This window comes from Eretmochelys imbricata, chromosome 10, assembly GCF_965152235.1.
Source record: "Eretmochelys imbricata isolate rEreImb1 chromosome 10, rEreImb1.hap1, whole genome shotgun sequence".
Classification (NCBI taxonomy): Eukaryota; Metazoa; Chordata; order Testudines; family Cheloniidae; genus Eretmochelys; species Eretmochelys imbricata.
Window position 1 is genome coordinate 34,720,053 of NC_135581.1, and position 21,164 is coordinate 34,741,216.

General features: G+C 44.6%; 1 protein-coding gene across 1 annotated transcript in view; it reads left to right on the forward strand.

The window, feature by feature from the left end:
- Positions 1–21,164, forward strand: part of DNAAF8 (dynein axonemal assembly factor 8) — a 147,930-nt gene that overhangs the window by 31,081 nt on the left and 95,685 nt on the right. The window contains exons 10-11 of the mRNA XM_077827455.1: positions 16,958–17,152; positions 19,555–19,710. Coding sequence (XP_077683581.1) covers positions 16,958–17,152; positions 19,555–19,710 — 351 coding nt within the window. The remainder of the gene's footprint in view (positions 1–16,957; positions 17,153–19,554; positions 19,711–21,164) is intronic.

A 21,164-nucleotide genomic window follows, 5' to 3' on the forward strand; every position in this document is an offset into this window, starting at 1 on the left:
TTCCACCGCCGGACCCGTGCCTGTGGAGAACACCTTCTGCATTTCCCAAAGGAGCTCCCACTGCTGGGGATGTGGGGTGAAATCCTGGCTACGTTGAAGTCAATGAGAGTTTTGCCACTAACTTTAGTAGGGCCGGGATTTCACCCAGAGTTCTCGTAGCTTTTTTAAAAAACAAAAAGTTTATTTTTATGGTTTTAAATAAGTTCCTAGCTTCGATTTGGCCTCCTGTCCCCAGCATCTTGGCTCTCAGTACTGCACCCACATCTGGATAGGCAGCAGGTGTGAAAGGAGGATTGTGATTTTAGTTAGTTTCTTTCCTTCCAGTGTTTGATCTTGCCAACAGTGTTCTTAAGGGATCACAAAGCCATTTGAACTCTCTGAAGCCTAAAACAAGGCTTAGAGAAGGGGATCATGTCTCATTTCCACAAGATCTACATATTTAGTCCTGATTTCTCACTGCACTGATTTTGCTCCTAGCAGTGCCCTCCATCCCCACAGAGGGTGGTAGGGAGTAGGATTTCCCCCTACATTTGCTCCAGGTCCGTTGGTAGCAATCACTTTGGCTTAGCAACACTAGAAAACATTTCACTTAGTGCTGAAGTCTTGTGGTCTAAATGCACTTGACAGGGGAAGGTCCATTCAAGTTTGCTAATTTGTAAACAAATGTGACTTTATTGGATTTCTGCATCTTAAATATTCATTTTTAAAACATTGGATTTACCACTGATGAAAGGTGTTGGATTGACAATCCTGCCAGCTGAAGTCCTCTGTGTTTATAGAGGAGGATCAGCAAGAGCAATGCAGTGCAGAGTTCTCACATAGCATTCTGCTAAGAGACTTAATTCTTGTTCTAGAGGGACCTTCTATAAGGGTTTCTCATCTGTAGTCTAGTAGAGTCTGCAAACGTGTTGAGTTTGTGGCATGTCAGAAACTGTTAAGGAGCTCCTGTTGGTGCTGGTTAAGATGTGGGCACTTGTTCATTTGGACATAGATTGAGTCCCACCAACTAATTTCTTATATTGCACGAAACAATTGTCAGGATGCGATATATTTTGATCACTACCAACCTTTGTTAGATTTGAACCCATGTAATAAAGGTAAAAGACTCCCTAATCCAATGCTAATTTCATAAACTACCCAGTCTCCCAACTATAACTAAATTCACGATGCGCTGTGATGGAGCCAACAAGACAACAGCCCACACTGAACGCACTCTGTGGGCAGCTTCTATCCAATTCTTGTTCGTGAAAATACATTATTAAAATTAAAAAGAGAAACAAAAAATATGTCAATATAATCCATCAGATATAACCGTCCTTTTTAGGGTTATTTGAAATTCACTTGGACAGTTAGCAGTATTTCTGGGCTTCAAATTAGAACAGTTTTTTCTATCTTCTTTCTTTTTTTATTTGCACAGACAGAAGCAGAAAAACTGAGAATGTTTTGACATCTGAAACTGAAGAAGCTATAATTTGGCAGCTGTGTTGCTCAGCGATTTGGAAATGAAAATATCTAAGACCAATTTTATTTATATATATATATTCAAAGAACAAACTGGAGTCTCTGACAGGGTAGCACACTATCAAATTTGTTTTCTACATACTTTTTTTGGCAGCGATAGACATTCAGATTTGGAACATGGGACTCCTGACCATCCTAATGTACATCAGTAATTGAATTGAATAATAATTACAGAAGCTCAGAATCCCTTCACAGAGGTTGTTAGAGAGTAATACACAGTTTTTATAAACTCTGTGACAATTACATAAAAGGTCTTTTTTCAACTCTTGAAAGCGACGAAATTCAGACTTAATTTCATCACTGTCACCTTAGCTTAACCTAATTCAGTCAAACTCTGTTCACAGTTTCTGCTTTCAGCGGGGTGGCAATAGCATAAATGAGAATCATTAGATCTGGGATAACATTTTCAAAAATGCGTAAGTGACTTATGAGAGTAAGGACCAGACTTTCAAAGGTAATTAGGCGCCTAAAGATGCAGATAGGTGCTTAGTGAGATTTTCAAAACATTTAGGTATCAAATTCTCATTGATTTCAATGGGTGTTTTGAAAATCTCACTAGGCACCTATCTGCATCGTTAGGTGCCTAAACACCTTTAAAAATCTGCCTCTAAGTCCAATTTTCAAAAATGACTTTGACAGTTAGGAGTTTGAGTCCTGTTGACTTTCACTGAGACGTAGACTGCAAAATACCTAGATCACCTTTTAAAATGGGACTTAGGCTCCTAAGTCATAAGGCTGTAGGCATGTTTGAAAATTTTACCCTTGTTCCATTGGGCCAGATTCGGACCAGGCATAAGTAGACTTTCATGAACATTTCATCCAACTAAGTGGGGACATAAACAGTTCTGTAAGGTACATGTGGGGTTTAAGCAATAACATAGTATAAATTGCACAGATTTGGTTTCAGTAGATGGACAAAAACAAGTGTAACTTATGTGCAGTGGTGGAGAAGGGATGTTGGTTGCAGGTAAACCAATTAAAAAGAACATGTAAGATAAAGTAGCGGCACCTGCCTTTTAAGGTTACTTATCTTGCATACTCTCCTAGGGTATGTCAACCCTGCATCTGGGAGCCAATCTCCCAGCCTGGGCCCACAGACTTGTGTTAGTGGGGCTTGCGCCAGACGTTGCAACACAACTATTTTTAGCACGCTAGTGAAAGTCCCACTAGCACAAGTATGTGGACCCGGACTGGGAGGCTTGCTCCCAGATGCAGGGTAGACATACCCCCAGTGTCAAATCAGTACCATTCGTGCTATCACACCTCTTTCTGACTGACTTGCACTCCTGCTTCCATTGGATTCTGTGGCAAAGCTGTCATGGATGTCAGTGAGAGCATGATCAGACACCTGACATGGAACTTACCTGCCAATAATGTCATAGCTGAATGTAGCCCTTGTGACTAAACATACTGCATTACCTATAACGGCCCAAATTCAGTGAAAGTTACTCTTGCTTTACACAGTGTGATTAAAAGTAGAGTTTGGCCAGAAATATAAGCAAAAAGCCTTGAACTACTGAACTACTTGAGTTAAAGACAGAGTGAAAGACAGCCTGAAATCAGACAATTTTTCAAAAATGAAGTTTCTGATCTTTCACCAATCTAGCTAAGGTACTTATATGGTCCCATTGCCATAGTATCTGACTGCATCATGCTCTTTAATGCGGTTGTCCTTGCAACACCTCTGGGATGGGGGACTGGGACACAGAGATGAAGTGGTTTGCTCAAGGTCACACTGCAGGTCATTGAACCTGGGTGTCCGGAGTCCCAAACTAGTAACCTAACCTCTGGACCATCCTCCCTTTCTATACCAGCTACCCTTGAGAAGCCTGGCAACTTCAGTGCTCTTGAATGATATTTTCCTTTAAAAAAAAAAAAAGACAAATGAACTAAGAGCCTGATCCCTCAAAGATTTTCACAGATGAGTAACTTTACTCATGTGAGTAAGCTACTCATCTGGGTACAGTCTTTTTTCCAGATCAGGCCCTACCTGACTAAACAGGGCAAGAAGATAAAATTCACCCCCTCTTAACTGGTGCATAGGGTCTTTCACCTAGGTGAAACTGACTGTATGCAAAACTGTCAAATGCACAAAGTAAACAAACAAAAATAGAACAAAATAATTCTTTTGTATTGTATCTGATGTGACTGCTTGTAGGAATAGTAGCTGAAACATTTTCCTACTGAAGTGCGATTTTTGAGTTCCTGTGTCTCTAAATCAGACTTTGTAGGTTTAAATTAGATCCTCGTGGCCCAATTCTGTTTTCATTTACACTGTTGATGTATAACTCACACCAATGTGATTTTGGAGTAACTGAATGCAGAATTTAGCCCTTAATGTTATTTTAACATAGTTTTTTAATTTAAAGTGTGATTATGTTCAGAAACACATCTATGTAAAAATGGTCCAAGCTGCTTCCTGTGCTGAACTTGGCCTGTGCATACTCTTCAGATTCCCATCAGATTTCTTTGCTCTGGTTATGCTGGGATTATACGTAGCAGTGATACATCAAACAGCCACCAGATGGCCCCTGAATACTTCTCTTTTGTCTAATAAAATATTTGCCAATTGTCTGAAACAATACTAAAATCTCTCTTATTTAATGAAAAAAATAAATTAATTACTACTGCCCTAACTCCAGAATGGCTTAAAAATAAGATAAGTTAATTAAAGATGATGTAGTAAATTCTATTGGGCAAGAACTTTAAGGCTATATTCTCTCTTGTGCTGTCAGCAAAAAGAGGCTAGAAACAAGCTGGATCTGGCCAGCTGAGAATTCCTTCGGTGTGGGAGAACTGTTAGCTGGTGCAGTGCCAGTGTATCTGGCTCTTCTGCCAGCTTATTATTATTTTTTATGCAGTGCTCCAGCTGTGTTCATCTGATTTATAATCCCTTAGGGACCATGGGCAATAAGATCTAGAGAAGTCCACAGGCTACTCTAACCTGTGCCAGGGCTCAGGATTGCACCCTTGAGATTCAGCAAGCCATAACTGGCAAAACAGAGAATCCTGGCCTTAAAGTTTTGGCTGTAAAGATAACAAGCTGCAAAGACTGCTGTGTAGTTAGCTGTATTCCTCTTCAGGTTCATACAGTAATGCGAGTTATGGGAGTGTGAAGACTGGTAAACTGTCGGTCCATACATTAAAACAAGTCAAGAAGACCTTTAACATCTCATTATCCGACTGACTCCTGTCAAAGGTTCTTGTACCGCACCCATCACCATGGTATCTGAGCTGAAAATAGTCACCAGTGGTCTGCTTTAATGTGTTATTTGACCGGGTTTTGCAGAAATACTGCTGAGGTGACACTCGCCTCAACCAGAGTGCACTCAATTATCATTTCAAAACACTAAGGCCCAGACTTCTACAGGTATTTAGGCATTGCTGTGCTCAGCATTGCAATGCCCAACTGATTGAGGAGCCTACATCTCATTGTCAAGAGGGACTTAGGCACTTAAGAGCCTTAAATCCATTGATTGTCAGTAGGGTGCTGTGCAGGTCGTAATATAATACATGAATTACACTAGCTGGTCACAGTCCAGGACCCATGGGACGGAGAGTTTCTTTCAGGCTGCCAGCAGTCCATTCCATTTCTATAGAATATAAGCTTTGATTTATTAAAAAAATTAAGATTCTAACCCTTCTGCCTTCTATGGAGTCTTTCAAGTAGGAGCTGGTGCAGTGTTGTCGTCTTGAGTCTGCCAACAAACAGCCTGAAACTAGAGCTTTAGGGCCTGACCTAATGTGCATCGAAGCCAAAGGAAAGAGTCCCATGGTTTTCATTGGGGGTTGGATCAGTCCTAAGAAAACTGTGAACTTCTCGATTTATCTCAATGGGAATTTAACTCTGAACCTAGCTGGAGATCACTGAAATTGCAGGTCGAAAAGATCAGTGTAGCCAGCTAGTCCATCCCCTGAAGGATTCTCTTATGTTAGATACAGTAGATTCCACTTATTAGAACCCTTTGGTTGTCAGCAAAAAGTTGCTATTATCCAGCAGTTGCTAATAAGCAGAAGGCAGGGTTATGAGGCTATATCTGGGAAAGGAAACACTGGGGTATGCCTTCCTTGGCTGCAGCCTGCAAACCTACCTCTAGCGGGGGACTGCAGCCTGGATGCTGAGGCTTTCTATGGTGAGCAGGGATGCTGGAGGCCCCAGAGGCTGCACCATACCTCTCCCTGTGCTCTCCATGGGTCTGGGCTCAGGCACATTCCAATGCTTCTTTCTGTGCATGCAGTCGCTTGGCAGGGCACAGCCCGGAAAGGGTAGGGAGAGGTGCCATGCATCTCCAACAGCTGGGCTGCAGCCACCTTCCCTGCTACTGCCCAGCCCACAGCCTTGCCTCCTAGCCTACAGTCCCTTATCGCCTGTGCACTCCCTGTGTGCAGGCAGGTTTGCAGGGCTGCAGCCAGAGAAGGTACATCCTAGCACTTTCTTCCCTTGCTGCAGCCTTGCAAACCTGCCTACAGGCCAAAAAAAGAAGTTGCTAATAAGTGGCATACCTTTTCCAATATCCAAATCCCATTAATCCTGCTGTGAATGGGACGGGATTGGTTCCCAGCAATGTGTTGCCATTAAGCAGAAGTTACTAATATCAGCACTGCTATTAATCTACTATACATTTATGGTTCCCATTGCCATGGTATTTGAGCACCACACAATTTTTAACAAATTCCTCCTCATGACACCCAGGTGAGGTGAAGAAGTCCTGTATTCCCATTTCATGAATGGGAAACTGAAGCAGAGAGACCAAATGACTTTTCTGAGGTCATATAGGAAATCTGAAGTGGAGCAGGAACTGAATTTAGGTCTCCCTAGACCCAAGCAAGCAACCTGACTCACTGCACTATCCTTCCTCTGTCTCTGGTTTTCCACATTCAAAGCAACAGCCAGTTACATGTGCAGAGCTGACGATTCTGGGTGCTCCCTACAGTACCTTCTCCAGTGCTTTGTTAGGTGACTTAAGGAAGGGTGAGAGCACCATTGCTTGGGACACTATGCACGGTCAGCTTGTTCTCACCATTAGGAAGCTGTGCCTGATTGTCAGTCCTTAATTTCCTTATCTTAATATAATCCTTCTGCCAGGTGGAGCCGGCAGCAACCAGGGCCGGGTTCAATATGTAAGGGTTCCTTTCCAACACTACAACAGAGAACTGGCTCAAGCCCCCACCCAGTAACCTGAGAAAATTACACACCACCCCGGACGCCTCTGAGAGGCAGTACTTCCCCAATCACAAGCACAGAGTCTGAGTGTAGAAAATAAACTTTTAATGAAAGGAGGGAAGTCACCCAACGTTAATTAGGGAAAATGCCACAAGCAGGATTCATAATCATAAAACTGTGAGCAGGACACCCACCCCAGTGTGCCTGGGGCAGAGACTTCTGCCTCATGTTCTTGAGTTCTACAACCAAAAGTTCCTTTCCTGTGTCCCCCTCTGCTCCCTCACCATAACCCACTCACAGTGGTTGTCGTTGGTCAGTGAGGACCCAGGGTTCAGAGGTGCATCTGTGTGAGTTCACCTCCCACCCAGGGAAGAAGGCACCTTACTTGCTCTGCCATCTGAGCACATGATCTGGCTGGCTACCCCACCAGCCACGGTTCCTCTCCATTAGCCACCTGGCCAGCCATGGTTCTTTGTTGCCTGGCCACCCTGCCAGCCGACTGCTTGCCACTTTCGCTGGCTGCCCGTCAGTTACCTTCTGCTGCCACCTGCCTCTCTGCTGTGACTTCTGTAGATCAGTCTCTTAGGGCTTGTCTACACTGGCACTTTACAGTGCTGCAACTTTCTTGCTAAGGGGTGTGAAAAAACATCCCCCTGAGCGCAGCAAGTTTCAGCACTGTAAAGCACCAGTATAGACAGTGCACCAGTGCTGGGAGTGTGCCTATACCCCTCGTGGAGGGTAGCTACGCCCCTCGTGGAAGTGGTTTTTTTTGACTGCTGGGAGAGAGCTCTCCCAGCGCTCTGCTGCAACTACACAAGCCACGTTAAAGCACCTCCGCAGCAGCACTTTAACATTGCCAGTGTAGACTAGCCCTTAGTGATTTTTAGTTCTCATTAGGCTGGGCAGAACTAAATGGCTCCTAATGAAACCTATTTGGCTCTATCTTTAAACAGTGGGGAGGAACAGGTTAAACCAGACCAGGGACCCTTAGGGAGAGTCCACATCTCCTGGCTGGGACACCTGTCCCCACCCCTCTTACTTTCACAGGGGTCTGACATTTGAGCCCCTGGCTTAACAAGGTCCTTTCTATTAACAGTGACCCCCTCATTTGGGACAGGTCAAGCACAGTTCTGCTCTCTTTTATTCATACAAGACAACAACATTGATAACAACATTTCATTACTCCTACATTCAGTACTAAAGTAGTTTGTAACCCAACACCAGCCAAAGTTGATCACTTTGAGCAACACAGTTCTATCTGCTGGATATCTTGGCAGAGCAGGTGTGTTCATGTAAATACAGTTTACTCCTGAAGTCTCTCCACCTTCCAGCTAGAGGTCAGGGAGGAATTCATTCACACCCTGCTTACATTAATTTCATCCTGCATCTCTTAGTTATACCTCAGGGTTCAAAGTGAGCTATTAGGGGAAGGGAGGAGAAACAGAGGGCAGCAGCTATCAGGAGAGAGGGGGAACGGGAGCCGAGCGTGACTGAACAGGAGCATGGCAAGTGGGGCACAAGTAGAATTTTTTCACTGCCATCCCTGCTTCTGTAGCTTTGAGTTGAAGATTGTCTTTTTTCGGGGCTTGCAGCCCTGAACCCATTCAAGGACATACTCTGAAAAACAGAATCACTGTATCAATTCAAGGCTGCAGGGTAGCTGGCTGCTGCTTTGAGTGGGGAAAGGTGCTGGTGAGAGAACACTTAATGGAACATTCACTTGAAAGTCCTCTGCCCCTGCCAGCCAGTGATCCGCTGGGAGAGAAGTGAGGTCTGTTCCCTGCTGGGTAGTGAGGCCTGTGAAAAGAGCAAATTTGCCAGCTGGAACCTGGGAGAGCAGAGCAGAGCCTTGTTTCTGTCCATCGCACTATCCTCATTCTTAGGCTCTGGCCTGGCCCTTGTGGAGAGATGCCATGTTTCATCCCATAGCCCTGGGATGTGTATGGAGGAGAATGGGGAACGGGGGCAAATAGAGAAAGAAGGGAAGGGGTTTAAATGGAAGGGCAGAGGTGGAAAGGCAGGGCAGAAGGCAGAACAATGAGGAGGGACTAAAAGAAGAGAGGAAGCCTAGTAGGAAGGGGAGAGAAGGCAGAGAGGAGGGCAAAGAGAACGTGGCAGATGGGAAGGCAAGAAAGGAAAAAAGAGAGGAAAGTCAAATGAGACACCAAATGGTAAGGTTAGGAAGAGGATGTAGTGTTCACTGGCACAGGTTTCAATGCATCTTTGGGCGAATACATGCTGACAGCAACTCCTGAACTGGGTTGTAGATGTCTATGCAAATTAGTTTTGGCTTTTGGACTCCTGGGAAGTGGCTTCCATAATTCTTCTTTTGCAAGGTGTGTAGCCCTGCTTGCATAATCAGACCAGTACACAGTTCCATCCTGTGCTGGTGCAAGAGCCCCTTGATGCTAATACTATAGGGGTGCACTAGCATAGAGAAGGGCAGACAGTAAAGAATGCAGTGGTCCCCAGTTCACAAGAGAACTTTACCCTAGATTCTTCCTGTAACTGACCTTTTTGTCTGCACCAGTTCACACAATGCTGCAGCAGCACAGCCTCCAGGGCATGTTCTGGGGTCCCCATCCCACGGAAAACAGGTTGAAATGAGAGTGACATGTATTTTGTATATACATCCTTGCCGCTTCGTTTGGGGTACAAGCTGCTTTGTGGTGACCCAGATCTATGTGGCGATAACATTTCCCACCCATTCCAGACACATCCTCCATTGGCCTCCACACATAGGACTTAGCCCACCCCCTTGTGCCATGGTAGAACAGCAGGTGGCAGGTTTGGAGAGGAAGGTTGCCCTCTGAATCTTGAGCCTTGCCAGTTGAATGCCTTTGCAGAAGCCCCTGGCTTTGTCTATACCACTTTCCATCCATGGCATAAAGTGGGTGAAATCTGATGTCTTTCCAGGGCTGTGGTTGTTTTCAGTCCCATTTTCTCTAAGTGGAATTTGAAATGGCGCTAGAAAGATATGAAATATTTAGTCCTTGATATTCCTTGGCCCATCTTGGGAGTGATTAAAATGAGTTTGGGTCCATTATTGAATATACTTATGGCAGATCTTGACAGATGGAAACATTTATTGCTTTTGCTTAAGGGAAAGGTTAATATAAGTGAAATGAATATAGTTTCCAGAATTGTATACACAGAGCTTGCTGCCAGTAGAGGTCCCTAAATACTTTTCCATTCACATTAGCAGAATTGTCAAGATAGATTTGAAGAGCAGGCAGTAAAGGAAAATGTTAATTAGCTAACCCCTATCTCCCATCTAAAAGGGGGCCGATGAGGAGGAAATTATGTCTGCATAAGGCAGTTGCTCTTTGACAAGCTGGCAGAAGTCTGTGTTACCTATGGGCCAGAATCTATCACCTTTACTTCCACTGAGAAGGACCTCTTGCTTCACTGAGATCAGAATAGAACTCAGATCTCTGATTCTCTGCTCAAACTGGGACCTGTGGAACTACTTGCCTACAAAGGGAGGCTGAACCTGCCCCTGTGTTTTTGTGCCTGAGCGTAGTGACCCCACTACTTATAGTGAATCAGGAGGGACTAGTGGTTAGAGCACAGAACTGGGAGTCCAAAGAGCCAAGTTCTTTTGCCAGTGACTTCTTTTTTTGATGCTGGAAGCAGTATGGGCTATGGTTTTTGTACAGTGGTGGTCTTGATTGGGACCACTAGGTGCTACCATAATACAAATCTTCATGTCAACTAGAGAAGCCCTATACGCAACAGCAGCACTGTTTGTAGGAATTTCAAATGGTCTAGTTGAGGTTTTAAAGTGGAAAAATCCTGCAATTATGATTATTTTAAAAAGTATGTAGCTGTGTAAGGCTGCACGGTGAGCACCTGCAACTTCCTCAGAAGTTACTGGCAATTACAGGTGCACAGCACCTCTGGGGATCAGGTGCAGAGATAAGTCATATCCCCTGCCCTGAAGAGCTTACAGCCTAAGTAAGACAAGACATGTTGGAAAAATCAATACAACAACAGATTGGCCCTCGCAGATGAAAACAAGAGAAGGCTTGATCTGGGAAAGTGCTGAGTGCTCTCAGGTCCCAGTGAAACCAGTGGGAGTTGAGGGCACTTGGCACCACACCGCAGTGTTCCACACCTTTCTGGATTGAGCCCATATTGTCTTGGAGGAGCATCATTTTAAAGGTGGCCCATTTACCCAGCTAGCCCTCTGTGATTGGTACAGGGAGGGCCGTTTGTACAATGGCCACACCCTCTCATTCCATCTTTAATGCCCTGCCCTTCACAGCAGGTTGGCCTTTCTTGCAAGGACCCCATCAGCTTAAAAATCAGTCCCCTCTGTGCAAATGTTTTACTTGCCATCACTACAAGTATTACGTAACTAGGTAATGGGCCAGCTCCCCTTTGCTCTCCCCCAATCCTGGAGATGGCTGTGTGCAGGGCTGGGACTTCAGCATAAGTTACAGCATTGCTGCTAAGAGCCCAAGGGGTCAAAATGGTGCAGTGCAGGGGATCTTGACCATGCCCCCTTTCTGCAGCGGGATGGGAGCCTCAGACTCTTTGCATGAGGGTGATCCTCCCGAAGGCAGGTGCCCCTGCTTCATGGCCTTACTGCAAGAGAGGAGCTGGTCCTATGACTACAGAGTTCAAGGGGAAAATGTCCTTTTTTTTTTTTTCACCCGTGTTTACTTCTTGCATTTGACAGCCCTTTAGTTTCCTTGTTTCCCTCTCTAGAGAGCCAGGTTCACCCTGCTCTTCCACAGACTCCCTGAGTGACCTTGAGCAAGCCTCAATTCCCCATCTGTCCAATGGGGAGGATAGCCCTTCCCTTCCTCACAGGTGTGTTGCTAGGATAAAGACATTAAAGATTGTGAGCTGCTCAGGTATCCAGTTATGGGGGCCATGTGAGTAGATCATATGGTCAATCACTATCCCCCTTCGTTTGTGTGAGTCTCTCACAGAGCAACAAGGGAAGGCTCTCTCTATATATATACTCAACAGGAAAATGTGCTTGTGAAAGGTACAAATATTAAACTATACCCAGGGTTGAGGGTGTATTTCAAGTTGCATATAGTGTTGGCCTGATGCCATGTTAGAAATGGAAGAAGAGAAGTATTTAAACATAGTATATGCTTCAGGAGGCAGTGGGGCCTGGTAAACAGGACACTCAACTGGGTCTCAGGACACGGGGTTTTTATTCCCAGCTCTGCCAATGGCCTGCTGGGTGACCTTAGGCATGTCATTTCCCCAACCTGTGCTCCTCAGTTTCCCTATCTGTAAAATAGGAATGGTGATGCTACTGAGCTTGCTTGAATAGTGCATTGAGAACTCCAGATGCAAAGCACTATAAGGGAGCCAGGTGTTATTTGGGCTGCCCAGCCAATAATGGCTTTGAAATAGTTCTGTTTCTGGAATGTGTAAAGGAAGGAAAGAGACGAAATGTTAGTGTTTTTCCTTAATGTTGTGCTGTCCATCTTCAGAGTGTTTTACAGACCTTAGCTATTTAATCCTCCTGTCAGGTAGCTAAGTCAGGAGTGCTATCCCCATTTTAAAGGTGGAGAGATGGAGGGAGAGAGGTTAAGTGGTGTACAGAAGGAATCAGGCTTACAGCCAGGATTAGGACCCGAGTACCTGGTTCCCAGTCCTCTGCTCAGATCACTGTATCACCTCTCCCAGAGTAAAGCCCTCGAGTTCACACACTAGAATGTGTGTTGGGCAGAGAAATCTCTTCCATACCTGTTTGTTTATTTTCAAAGAGATAAAGATCATTAAGTTGTGTCAGTCTTAAGGAAGGAGGAAGTGAGGCTGGCGTTTATGGTTGGCAAAGTCATTTGACCTGTTTGTTTCAGCCACTTATTGCATCTTGTCACTAACCAAGATCATAAGCTCGTTGGGCAAGGACTCTCTTTTTGCTTCACATTTGTGTAACACACAACACAATGGGCTGTGATCCCTGCTCAGCCTCTCCAGTGCTAATGTAATAAGAAGAATAAATAACCATCTCAGGAAAGGAGCTCTCCATCTTGTATTCTAGAAAGCAAACAAAATCAAACGGCCTGCTTCTGTTCCCACTTCTACTGGTTTATACCAACATGACGGCATTGACTTTGATGGAGTTCCTCCTGATTTACTCTCATGTAAGGGAGACAAGAATCAGCCCCTGTTATATTTTGGTTGGGCGCAAGATCCTGGAAAATGGGAATTTTCACCTAAAGATGTTCAAGATAAGATGTGCTAAGTGAGGCCCTTTTGTGTCATATCTGCTGGTATGGAAGAACAATCAGAGTGAGGACTCTCAGAGCAGCTGAAAGTGGAAAATACAGTGAGCTTTCCAGTCTGGTTTTGTATCCCTGTGGTTTGGAAATCATTCCGAAGAGCATCAGAACATTTGAGGGCTGTTCTTTGAGGTTTCCTGATCACTAGTCCCTTCTGATCCATCCATAACATCTCAGAGTCTGACTAGAAATATACTGGCAGCGAGTGAGAGGTCTCTCATAACTAGTAGCTCAGGAGTGGCGAACAGGATGCTTGCTTCCAGAAACGGTGTCAAGAGAGCCCATGCTGAGCCAGATCCTGGCAACACATCAGAAAGACAGCACAGCAAGGGCAGTGGCACATAGCAGCAGCATCCAGCAAGGAGGGTTTCTGACAGCACAGGATATCACTGGTTAGGCCAGGTAACACTGCAGTGAGGCTCTGCATGTGGTTGCTGTCCTCAAGAGCAATTGTTTAGTGCAATGGAGCCATCTTGTTTACTGCAGATAGCAGAGGAAGTGTATGCTCTATTCCAACAACATCCGTGTACCCTGTAACCATACTCCTGTTGCCGAGGTATACAGCCAACAGCACAAGCAATGTATATGTGCCAGTGCGTGCTTCGGCCAGATCCTTGGCTCTGATTTGGTCTCTTTGCACTGCTTTGGTGGCACAAAGTAGCCATTAAACTGCCCTGCCTGGGCAGCTGAGGTTTCCCCTGGGGTGAGTGAGTCCTCAAGTGCAATAGAGACAGTGTAGCTTGCTGTACACCACACCCCTTCAGAGCCCCAGCATGGGGGTTATCAAGGAAGTGGCCAGCGGGAGAGGGATGTGTATGGAGCACTGCTATGCTCCAACTATTCCCAGCTTGTGTATCAGCGCTTTGGGTTATAGCAGCCCTGAGAAGGCTGCTGTATATTGCACCTGGGATTGACCCAGCCCCTCCAGGCCTCACAACTGGGGGAACATGAAGCTTGTATAAAACCATATCCCCCTGCTCTGGGTCCTGTGCTGAGCAGGGCTGTGTGCAACAGTAGGATCCCACCTGCACCTTCACAGTGCAATAATTGTATTGCATAAATCTGTATAGACACAGGCAGGCGTTAGCCCTCTCGGGCTCTCACAGAGGGAAGAATGGCTGATCCAAATCTTATCGTACACTTCCCAATCAGGAGAGACGATCTCTTTCAAGCTAGAGCCTGAGAATAATAGTAGAGAAAAGAAGCTATTCCTAGCAAGGAAATGTCTGCTTTCAATTTAAACAACCTAACACAATATGCAATGCCTGGACCAAATTGGAGAGCTGTGTAAAAGGGACGATAGCAGCAAATAAAGCTTCTGTTTCTCAGATCCTTGAATTCCTGAAGTCTTATTTTGGCAGTACTTTAGAATTATCTACTTTGGAGGTTTATACCTCATCCATTTCAACAATCTAAAGCATGGTTCAGGTCAGAAAATCTCTGTATCATCCTGACACGGTTATATTTCTCAGCTCAGTAACCTCAGAATGGTTAATATTCAGAAAACCACTCCTGTTATCAAGTATGAGTCCAGTGCTAAAGTGCATTAACAGAAAGACCATTCAGACCATTAATGTCAATCTTATGATTCTTTTCATTATTAAATGTTGCCATCCTAATTACAGTATGTTCTGCCAGTTTAATACAGGAAATTCAGACAATTTCTCATTCTTATCCATTGCTTCCATTCTGCACTGATAAAGCAGTTCTCTGGCTGATTGCAGGATTTATTCCACAATTTAATGTGTAGTTTGAAATTGACTAACAGATGGTATTGCCATCATTTTTTCCTTTCCCCAAAGAATGGGAAAGAACAAACACTTGACATTTCTGATATGTCTTCATCCACCACTAGAAATTAGGAAGTCATGAAAGAATGTTAGCTGCGTTTCATTGGAGAGATGGACATGATTGCTAAGGGGAACAACTGCATTTCCTAGCTGGTTAAAGCACAGCTCTGTCCAGTTTCCAGGCTTATGAAAACAGACACATGGCAATGCCTTCTGCACACTTGCTTTTTTCTGCGCATGAATACTGTGTACTGTAAGAGGTCATGCAAGGCTGGAGCCATTTTAACATGGAGAGAATAGAGACTTCATTAGAGGAATTAGCTAAGGCTGCTAAAGTACCTAGAAATCAGTTCACATTTACAAATGTACAGCTGATGCATCATTTGGCAGACAATTTCTGCAATCGGTAATTTGCCACTCATCAGGGATTGCCTGTTAAATCCCCATGATCCAGGCTGCGGGGAGGATGACATAGAAAGATAAATTTAGACTTGGCTGCAAGCAACTGTTTTATGAATCCTGCAGCCAGTATGGAATAAGACCTATTCCATCCACAGTCCCTACAAATAAAGGATACATCTTCATTTCTTTAATCAGGAAGCCACCTTCCTCCTCTTCAATGTGAAGTACACCCTAATTTAGTCCTCACTGCTATGAACTCTGTTTAACACTGTGAAGACTGTATCACAGCAGGACCTGACATTTAGTCTCATCTTTACACAACGTTGGTGTGAATTTAATGCTGGATTGAGAGCCCTGGAGTCCAAAAGCTCCTGGTTAGCCACATAAAAGATACAGCTATACAAGGTCCTCCTCTAATGGGCCTCACTCGTCACTGGGAGAGACCCCCAGAAGGACAGAGAGGTGAGTTCGCTCTGTGCTGAGAGTACCAGCTATGATCATGGTTTTATACCCCTGGGTACACTGCATTTACCTAACAGCCTTTCATTTGTTACCAATCCAGAGTGGAGTCCAGCCTTCTACTTAGGGGTGAAAGGTCTCAGATCTGTTTACCAGTGAACCATTCTGCCTCCCCACCCCTCGCCCAGTAACATCCAACCATCTAAAAATCTCAGCAGGACCTGCTCATATTAGAGCAACAAGAGCTGTTTGGCCAATCCAATATATGGACTTGTTGAAAGGAAATTTGCAAAAAGGCCAACTCTCCTTTCCAAGAACTGATTTAATAATTTTATTAAAATGATGTTAAAATAAAAAGAAAATGGTACAGAGTTAAAGCACAGAAGTTTCTGGTTATCAGGGAATAAGGTACAGATTATCAAGAGGTGCGAAGATCTACAAACAGCATCATTTACCAATTAGAGCCATTTTCTTGGAAACACATTGTTCATCTTGGCCAACAAACTTGTATCCACGAAGCTTCAGCCCGATGGCATTGATAACCAGCTCTGACACAAAGCCAAGAGAGCTGGGGATGAAAATGCACAGTTCCATTGCGATTGTGTGCTCAGCTTGCACTGTAAAGTTCACCACACGCTGCAGTGAGGACAGATTAAAGTTAGCTGTGTGTTTTATTTAGGTTGCAAGAAATCAGTGTTTCAGAGCATACTGAATGCATGTTACCGGAAAACTGGTAATGGCCAATGCAAAATTGTGAGAATTGCATTTGAAAATAAAAGGGCGGGGGAGGGATTCGTCTCCTAATTGACAAAATACCAATGCACAGTTATAATCAAGGTGATGAGGTGAGAGTTCACTTAAATGTACATGATAGATCAGTGAGATTTGTTAGGCAGAGCAGACAGTAATACAAGCTCTATCACTCTTATCAGTCTTGATTCAAGGGCATTTCCCTGATAAGTAATTAACATTTAAGGTTGATGATGAATACTGAATGACTCCAGTCATACTACCTCTGGCTGTGATCTCATTAGCTTCCACAGGCTAAGCAGTGTTAGGCCTACTCCGGACATGGATGAGAGAGCTCTAAGGAAAGCCCAGCATGCTACAGGAAGTGGTGCTGGGAACTCTATAGGTCAGTATAGAATCAATGCCCAGCATGGAGCTAGGAGGTGTTAGGTTGCTAGAGGTGCCGTCTCTTGGATAAAATGTAAAAGTGAAGCTGTAAACACGCATGTTCCTATAGATTTATTACCGCCACCTGCGATGGTCGCATTCAGCCAGTTGTATTGATCTAAATCAATATAGTTTTCTGTTTCAGGCCTCATAATACAAATTAGTTTAATGTTCCCACTCTCCTTCAACAGGAAGCTTCTTATTTGCCAGCTATTAATGCATTGCCAAGTGCAGACAGCGTTAACGGTGAGATGCTTCTCATGACGATTTGGCTCGCCAGTTGTGGACAGGTAGCCACATGTGGTCAGCACAGTGGACGCTTCCCAGACACTGTCTTGACAGCAGTCAGCATCTACCAGGCTCTTGTTACCTGGCTTCTCTCCCTGGTGAGTTACACAGTGTGAAATGCTACAGAATCAGGCTCCCTACATTTTGTCCACCAGAAAAATATCAAGGTGGGGAAAAAAATGTATCATCCTCTTAATACTTCTCCTTCCTCTACCACAACAGACAATGGCTGACCCAAACAAGGTAAAATCATGTCCCGATCCAGCTCAACTTGAAGTGATTGCAGAGACTCCCTTTGAGGTCCGTGGGAGCTGGATCAGCCCTTGAGTTTGCAAAGAGCATGTAACAGGAACAAAAATGAAAATCAGAGGAACACTGAAATCTTGGCCCTCCACATTTAAAAAATCACCAGTAGCGAACTGCTACAGAAATTCCCTTAGTGGAGGCAGCGGCAGTGCTATTCCCAGTGATGCAATTGCTCCACGCAGGAGGTTGGAAATGTGCCTGAGCCCTGTATTGAGAGTGCATTTTTAAAGGCATTTCTCTCACTTGGAAGAATAGCTTTATGTTACACATGGAATAAGCAGCAGGGTCTATAAATCTATCTAGAGATCCCAGCAATGGCATAAACCATGGGAACATAAAGTGAGGGGCTTGTGTAGTCACCAGAGCCCTGCGATGGAATTAGAGCCTCATAATTCAAAAGTTGCCTGTTTTTTCATCCCATATGGTACATGATCCAAGTCAGGGAATCTGGCCTTGCCCAGGCTGCCACTCCCTTCTGTGGCTGCTCTCCCTGTCTTTTTCCCATTGCATCTACCTTCTCCCTCCTCTCCCCCATGCCCAAGCTCTCAGGTCTCCTGCTGCCTCTTCCTCCTCTTGCTGCCATCTCTTTCCTGGTGTTTTCTATTTTCCAGAATGTTAGGAACCATTAGGAAGGGGATAGACAAAAAGACAGTAAATATCATAACGCCACTATATAAATCCATGGTACTCCTGCACTTGGAATACTGCATCCAGTTCTGGTCGCCCCGTCTCAAAAAAGATACATGAGAATTGGAAAAGGTACAAAGAAGGGCAACAAAAATGATTTAGGGTATGGAACAGCTTCCATATGAGGAAAGATTAAAAAGACTGGGATTGTTCAGCTTGGAAAAGAGATGAATAAGGGGGGATGTGTTAGAGGTCTATAAAATCATGCTTGCTGTGGAGAAAGTGAATAGGGAAGTGTTATTTACCCCTTCACCCAATGAAATCAATAGGAAGAAGGTTTAAAACAAACAAAAGGAAGTATTTCTTCATGCAATGCACAGTCAACCTGTGGAACTTGTTGCCAGGTGATGTTGTGAAGACCAAAAGTGTAACCGGGTTCAAGAAAGAATTAGATAAGTTCAAGGAGGACAGGTCCATCAATGACTATTAGCCAAGATGGTGAGGATGGAACCCCATGTTCTGTGTGTTCCTAAGCCTCTGACTGCCAGAAGCTGGGGCTGGATGAAAGGGGATAGATCTCTTGATAATTGCCCCTGTTCTGTTCATTCACTCTGAAGCACCTGGCACTGGCTATTGTCAGAAGACAGGACACTGGGCTAGATGGACCATTGGTCTCATCTAGTATGGCTGTTCTTATATCCCTGTCAGGGCTCCTTTTTGTCTCCTTTCCACCATGAATAGCAAGGTCTCTCACTGCAATCCGTGTGCTGAAATTCATCATACTTCCTCAGGAATTTATGAGCCTTACAGCTCTTGTCTTGGCCAATAAGGGGTTTATGAATCCAGAGCTTTGTCTCTGGAAATAAACTGATATGCTTGATACCTAGTGTTCATTATCAGGCTGGCTTTATATCCTTCTCATTTCAGATTAAATCTGTACGTTAAAAAAATAGAATACTTCCCTCTGCAACAAAAAATATAATCTATTTTTTTTTAAAAAACAGCCTTGGTCTAAGTAAAACAGGAAAGTGACTGATGCATTTGTGGCTATTACTGATCGTTACTTGGGAATATGTAGGCTTATTAAAGAACCTTGTGCTAGCTCCTTATAATGGCATCATCACTTGGCATTGATTTTGAGCAGAGATTGTATTGATCTCATTATCATTAATAAAGGCAGCGTACAGTGCTGCTGTGGGCTAAGAGCTTGCAGCACAGTGTTGACAGGGACTCTCCATTCTCATTTCTTGCTAGGCTAGGGAGCTAATACAAGCAGCACGTCTCTCTTGCTCTTGCATAGCTGCCTGAGTGCACAGTTTTCAGGTTACGGGGTCCTTCCTGGGAAGATAAATCCCATGACCTACCACCACCTACTATTCCTATTTAATTTGGCCTTTATAATGTTACTGCTGGCTAAAGCTTAGCTATTCCATTAGTCAAGCTAGATACAAGCTATCTCCACTCAAAAGCAGCCAAGTCAGATGAAGGGGTATTGTCACTCCCTTTCTGAAAAGGCCATCATGCAGTTGTGTGTAACATGAAAGCATCTGTTCAAATGAATTTACAGGTACCTCCCTTGAAAGTGAAAGGTGGGCTCAAAGCCCCGTTTCAGGTGCTGGGTCTGCAGCAGGTCTGGCGAGAGGATGGGCTGGCACTCTACGCTTGCCTAATTCCAGCAGACGAATCTCTGGCACAGAACAGCACCAAGATCCGGAAGCATAAAGTGAGTGGCAACACTTTGTCATGTCCATTACTCAGAAATGCTCTGGTATTTATTAAGAGCCAGATTTGAATATTCTGACTCCAGCTGAGATGCCTAGGAGCCAGCGTAGTTTAGAACAGCCCATAGGCTGCTCTAAATCACAGTAGGGGCTGCCAGCTCAGGACTGTGGGAGCAGACAGGTGACTTACAGACACTCTACTCTATTTCCCACTCTGCTCTTCTCACCTGCGCCGAGTTTGAAATCTGCAGCTCAGAATACATCCCCATACATCAATGACCTTTTGTCTGTTTGTTGCACATTAGCTGGCCAATATATCTCCAGTGGCTGTCAATACCCAGTGTAGAAATCTTTATCCAGCAGTCAAAGAAGGAAAGCTTGTTTAATTTGCAGGGTGGTTTTGTGACTGTATTTTTACTATGTGAAAATGTTGCTTAAGAGGGCATATTGTCTTGCTGTTAAATTCACAGGACCTGGAATCCAAAGCCCTGGCTTCCATTCCTGGTCAGTTCAATATTAGGTGGTAATCTAGTCCTCTTAACCATTTTCTTACTGAATGATGTATCAGGAACACCTTGGAAACACACTTTTCTTTGATGTGCCAGTGCACCGATCTCCTGAAGGCTATGTTTGAATGAACATTCTGTATATAATCACTGCTGAGGCACTGACTGTAGCCCTTTGCCAGGTTGGGGAGGACTGGCAGCTCTCCGGTGGCACAAAGCAGCTCTAAAGATGGTGTAGCTAGCCAGTGGCAGATCCCTCAGTTACAGGGGGTGTTTGAGTGGCACAGAACCACAGTCACAGTTTCTGTGCAACCCCACTTAGTGGCTGCTGATGTGGCCAGGGAAAAGGGGCTCTGGCTGGATCGTGGAAATCCCTGGCTGCCAGAATGACCCCTTGGGGCCACGAGCAGCCCTCATGCTGTTCTAACTTGCACCAGAGATCCAGCCTGGCACATCACAACCTCCAGATCAAAGGTCGGGGGTAGGGGTGCAAATCTGGGTTTAGAACCCATTCCGCTGCTCCGATGGAGTGAGTGCTCCTCATCCACAGCTGAGGAGCTGGCTGCCTGTGAGCAGGGAAGACTAAGTTTCCCATGAAGTATCATAAAGCTAGCCTGGAATGTGACAGCTGTGGCTGCAAAGCTTTGCAAATATGTGATTGACGCTGACAACTTATGTCATAATTAAAACACTGCACAAGAGACAATAAGCAAACCCTCCTGTTGATGCCTGGGCACTGTGGGGAGAAGCAGCTGGGTGGGTGAGGAAAGGCAGCTTGCTAAACTGCCTAAGGGTATCACAATGATTTCCGCCTTAGGTCCACTGGATCCAAGATAAATGCTTTGAAACACAAGCAAATGGGTGGTAAAGTGACTTACCCCCCCCCATCCCCTTGCCTTGGTACTATCTGTTCACCTCAGCTATGGAGCTGATCAGAGTGTCGAAATAAG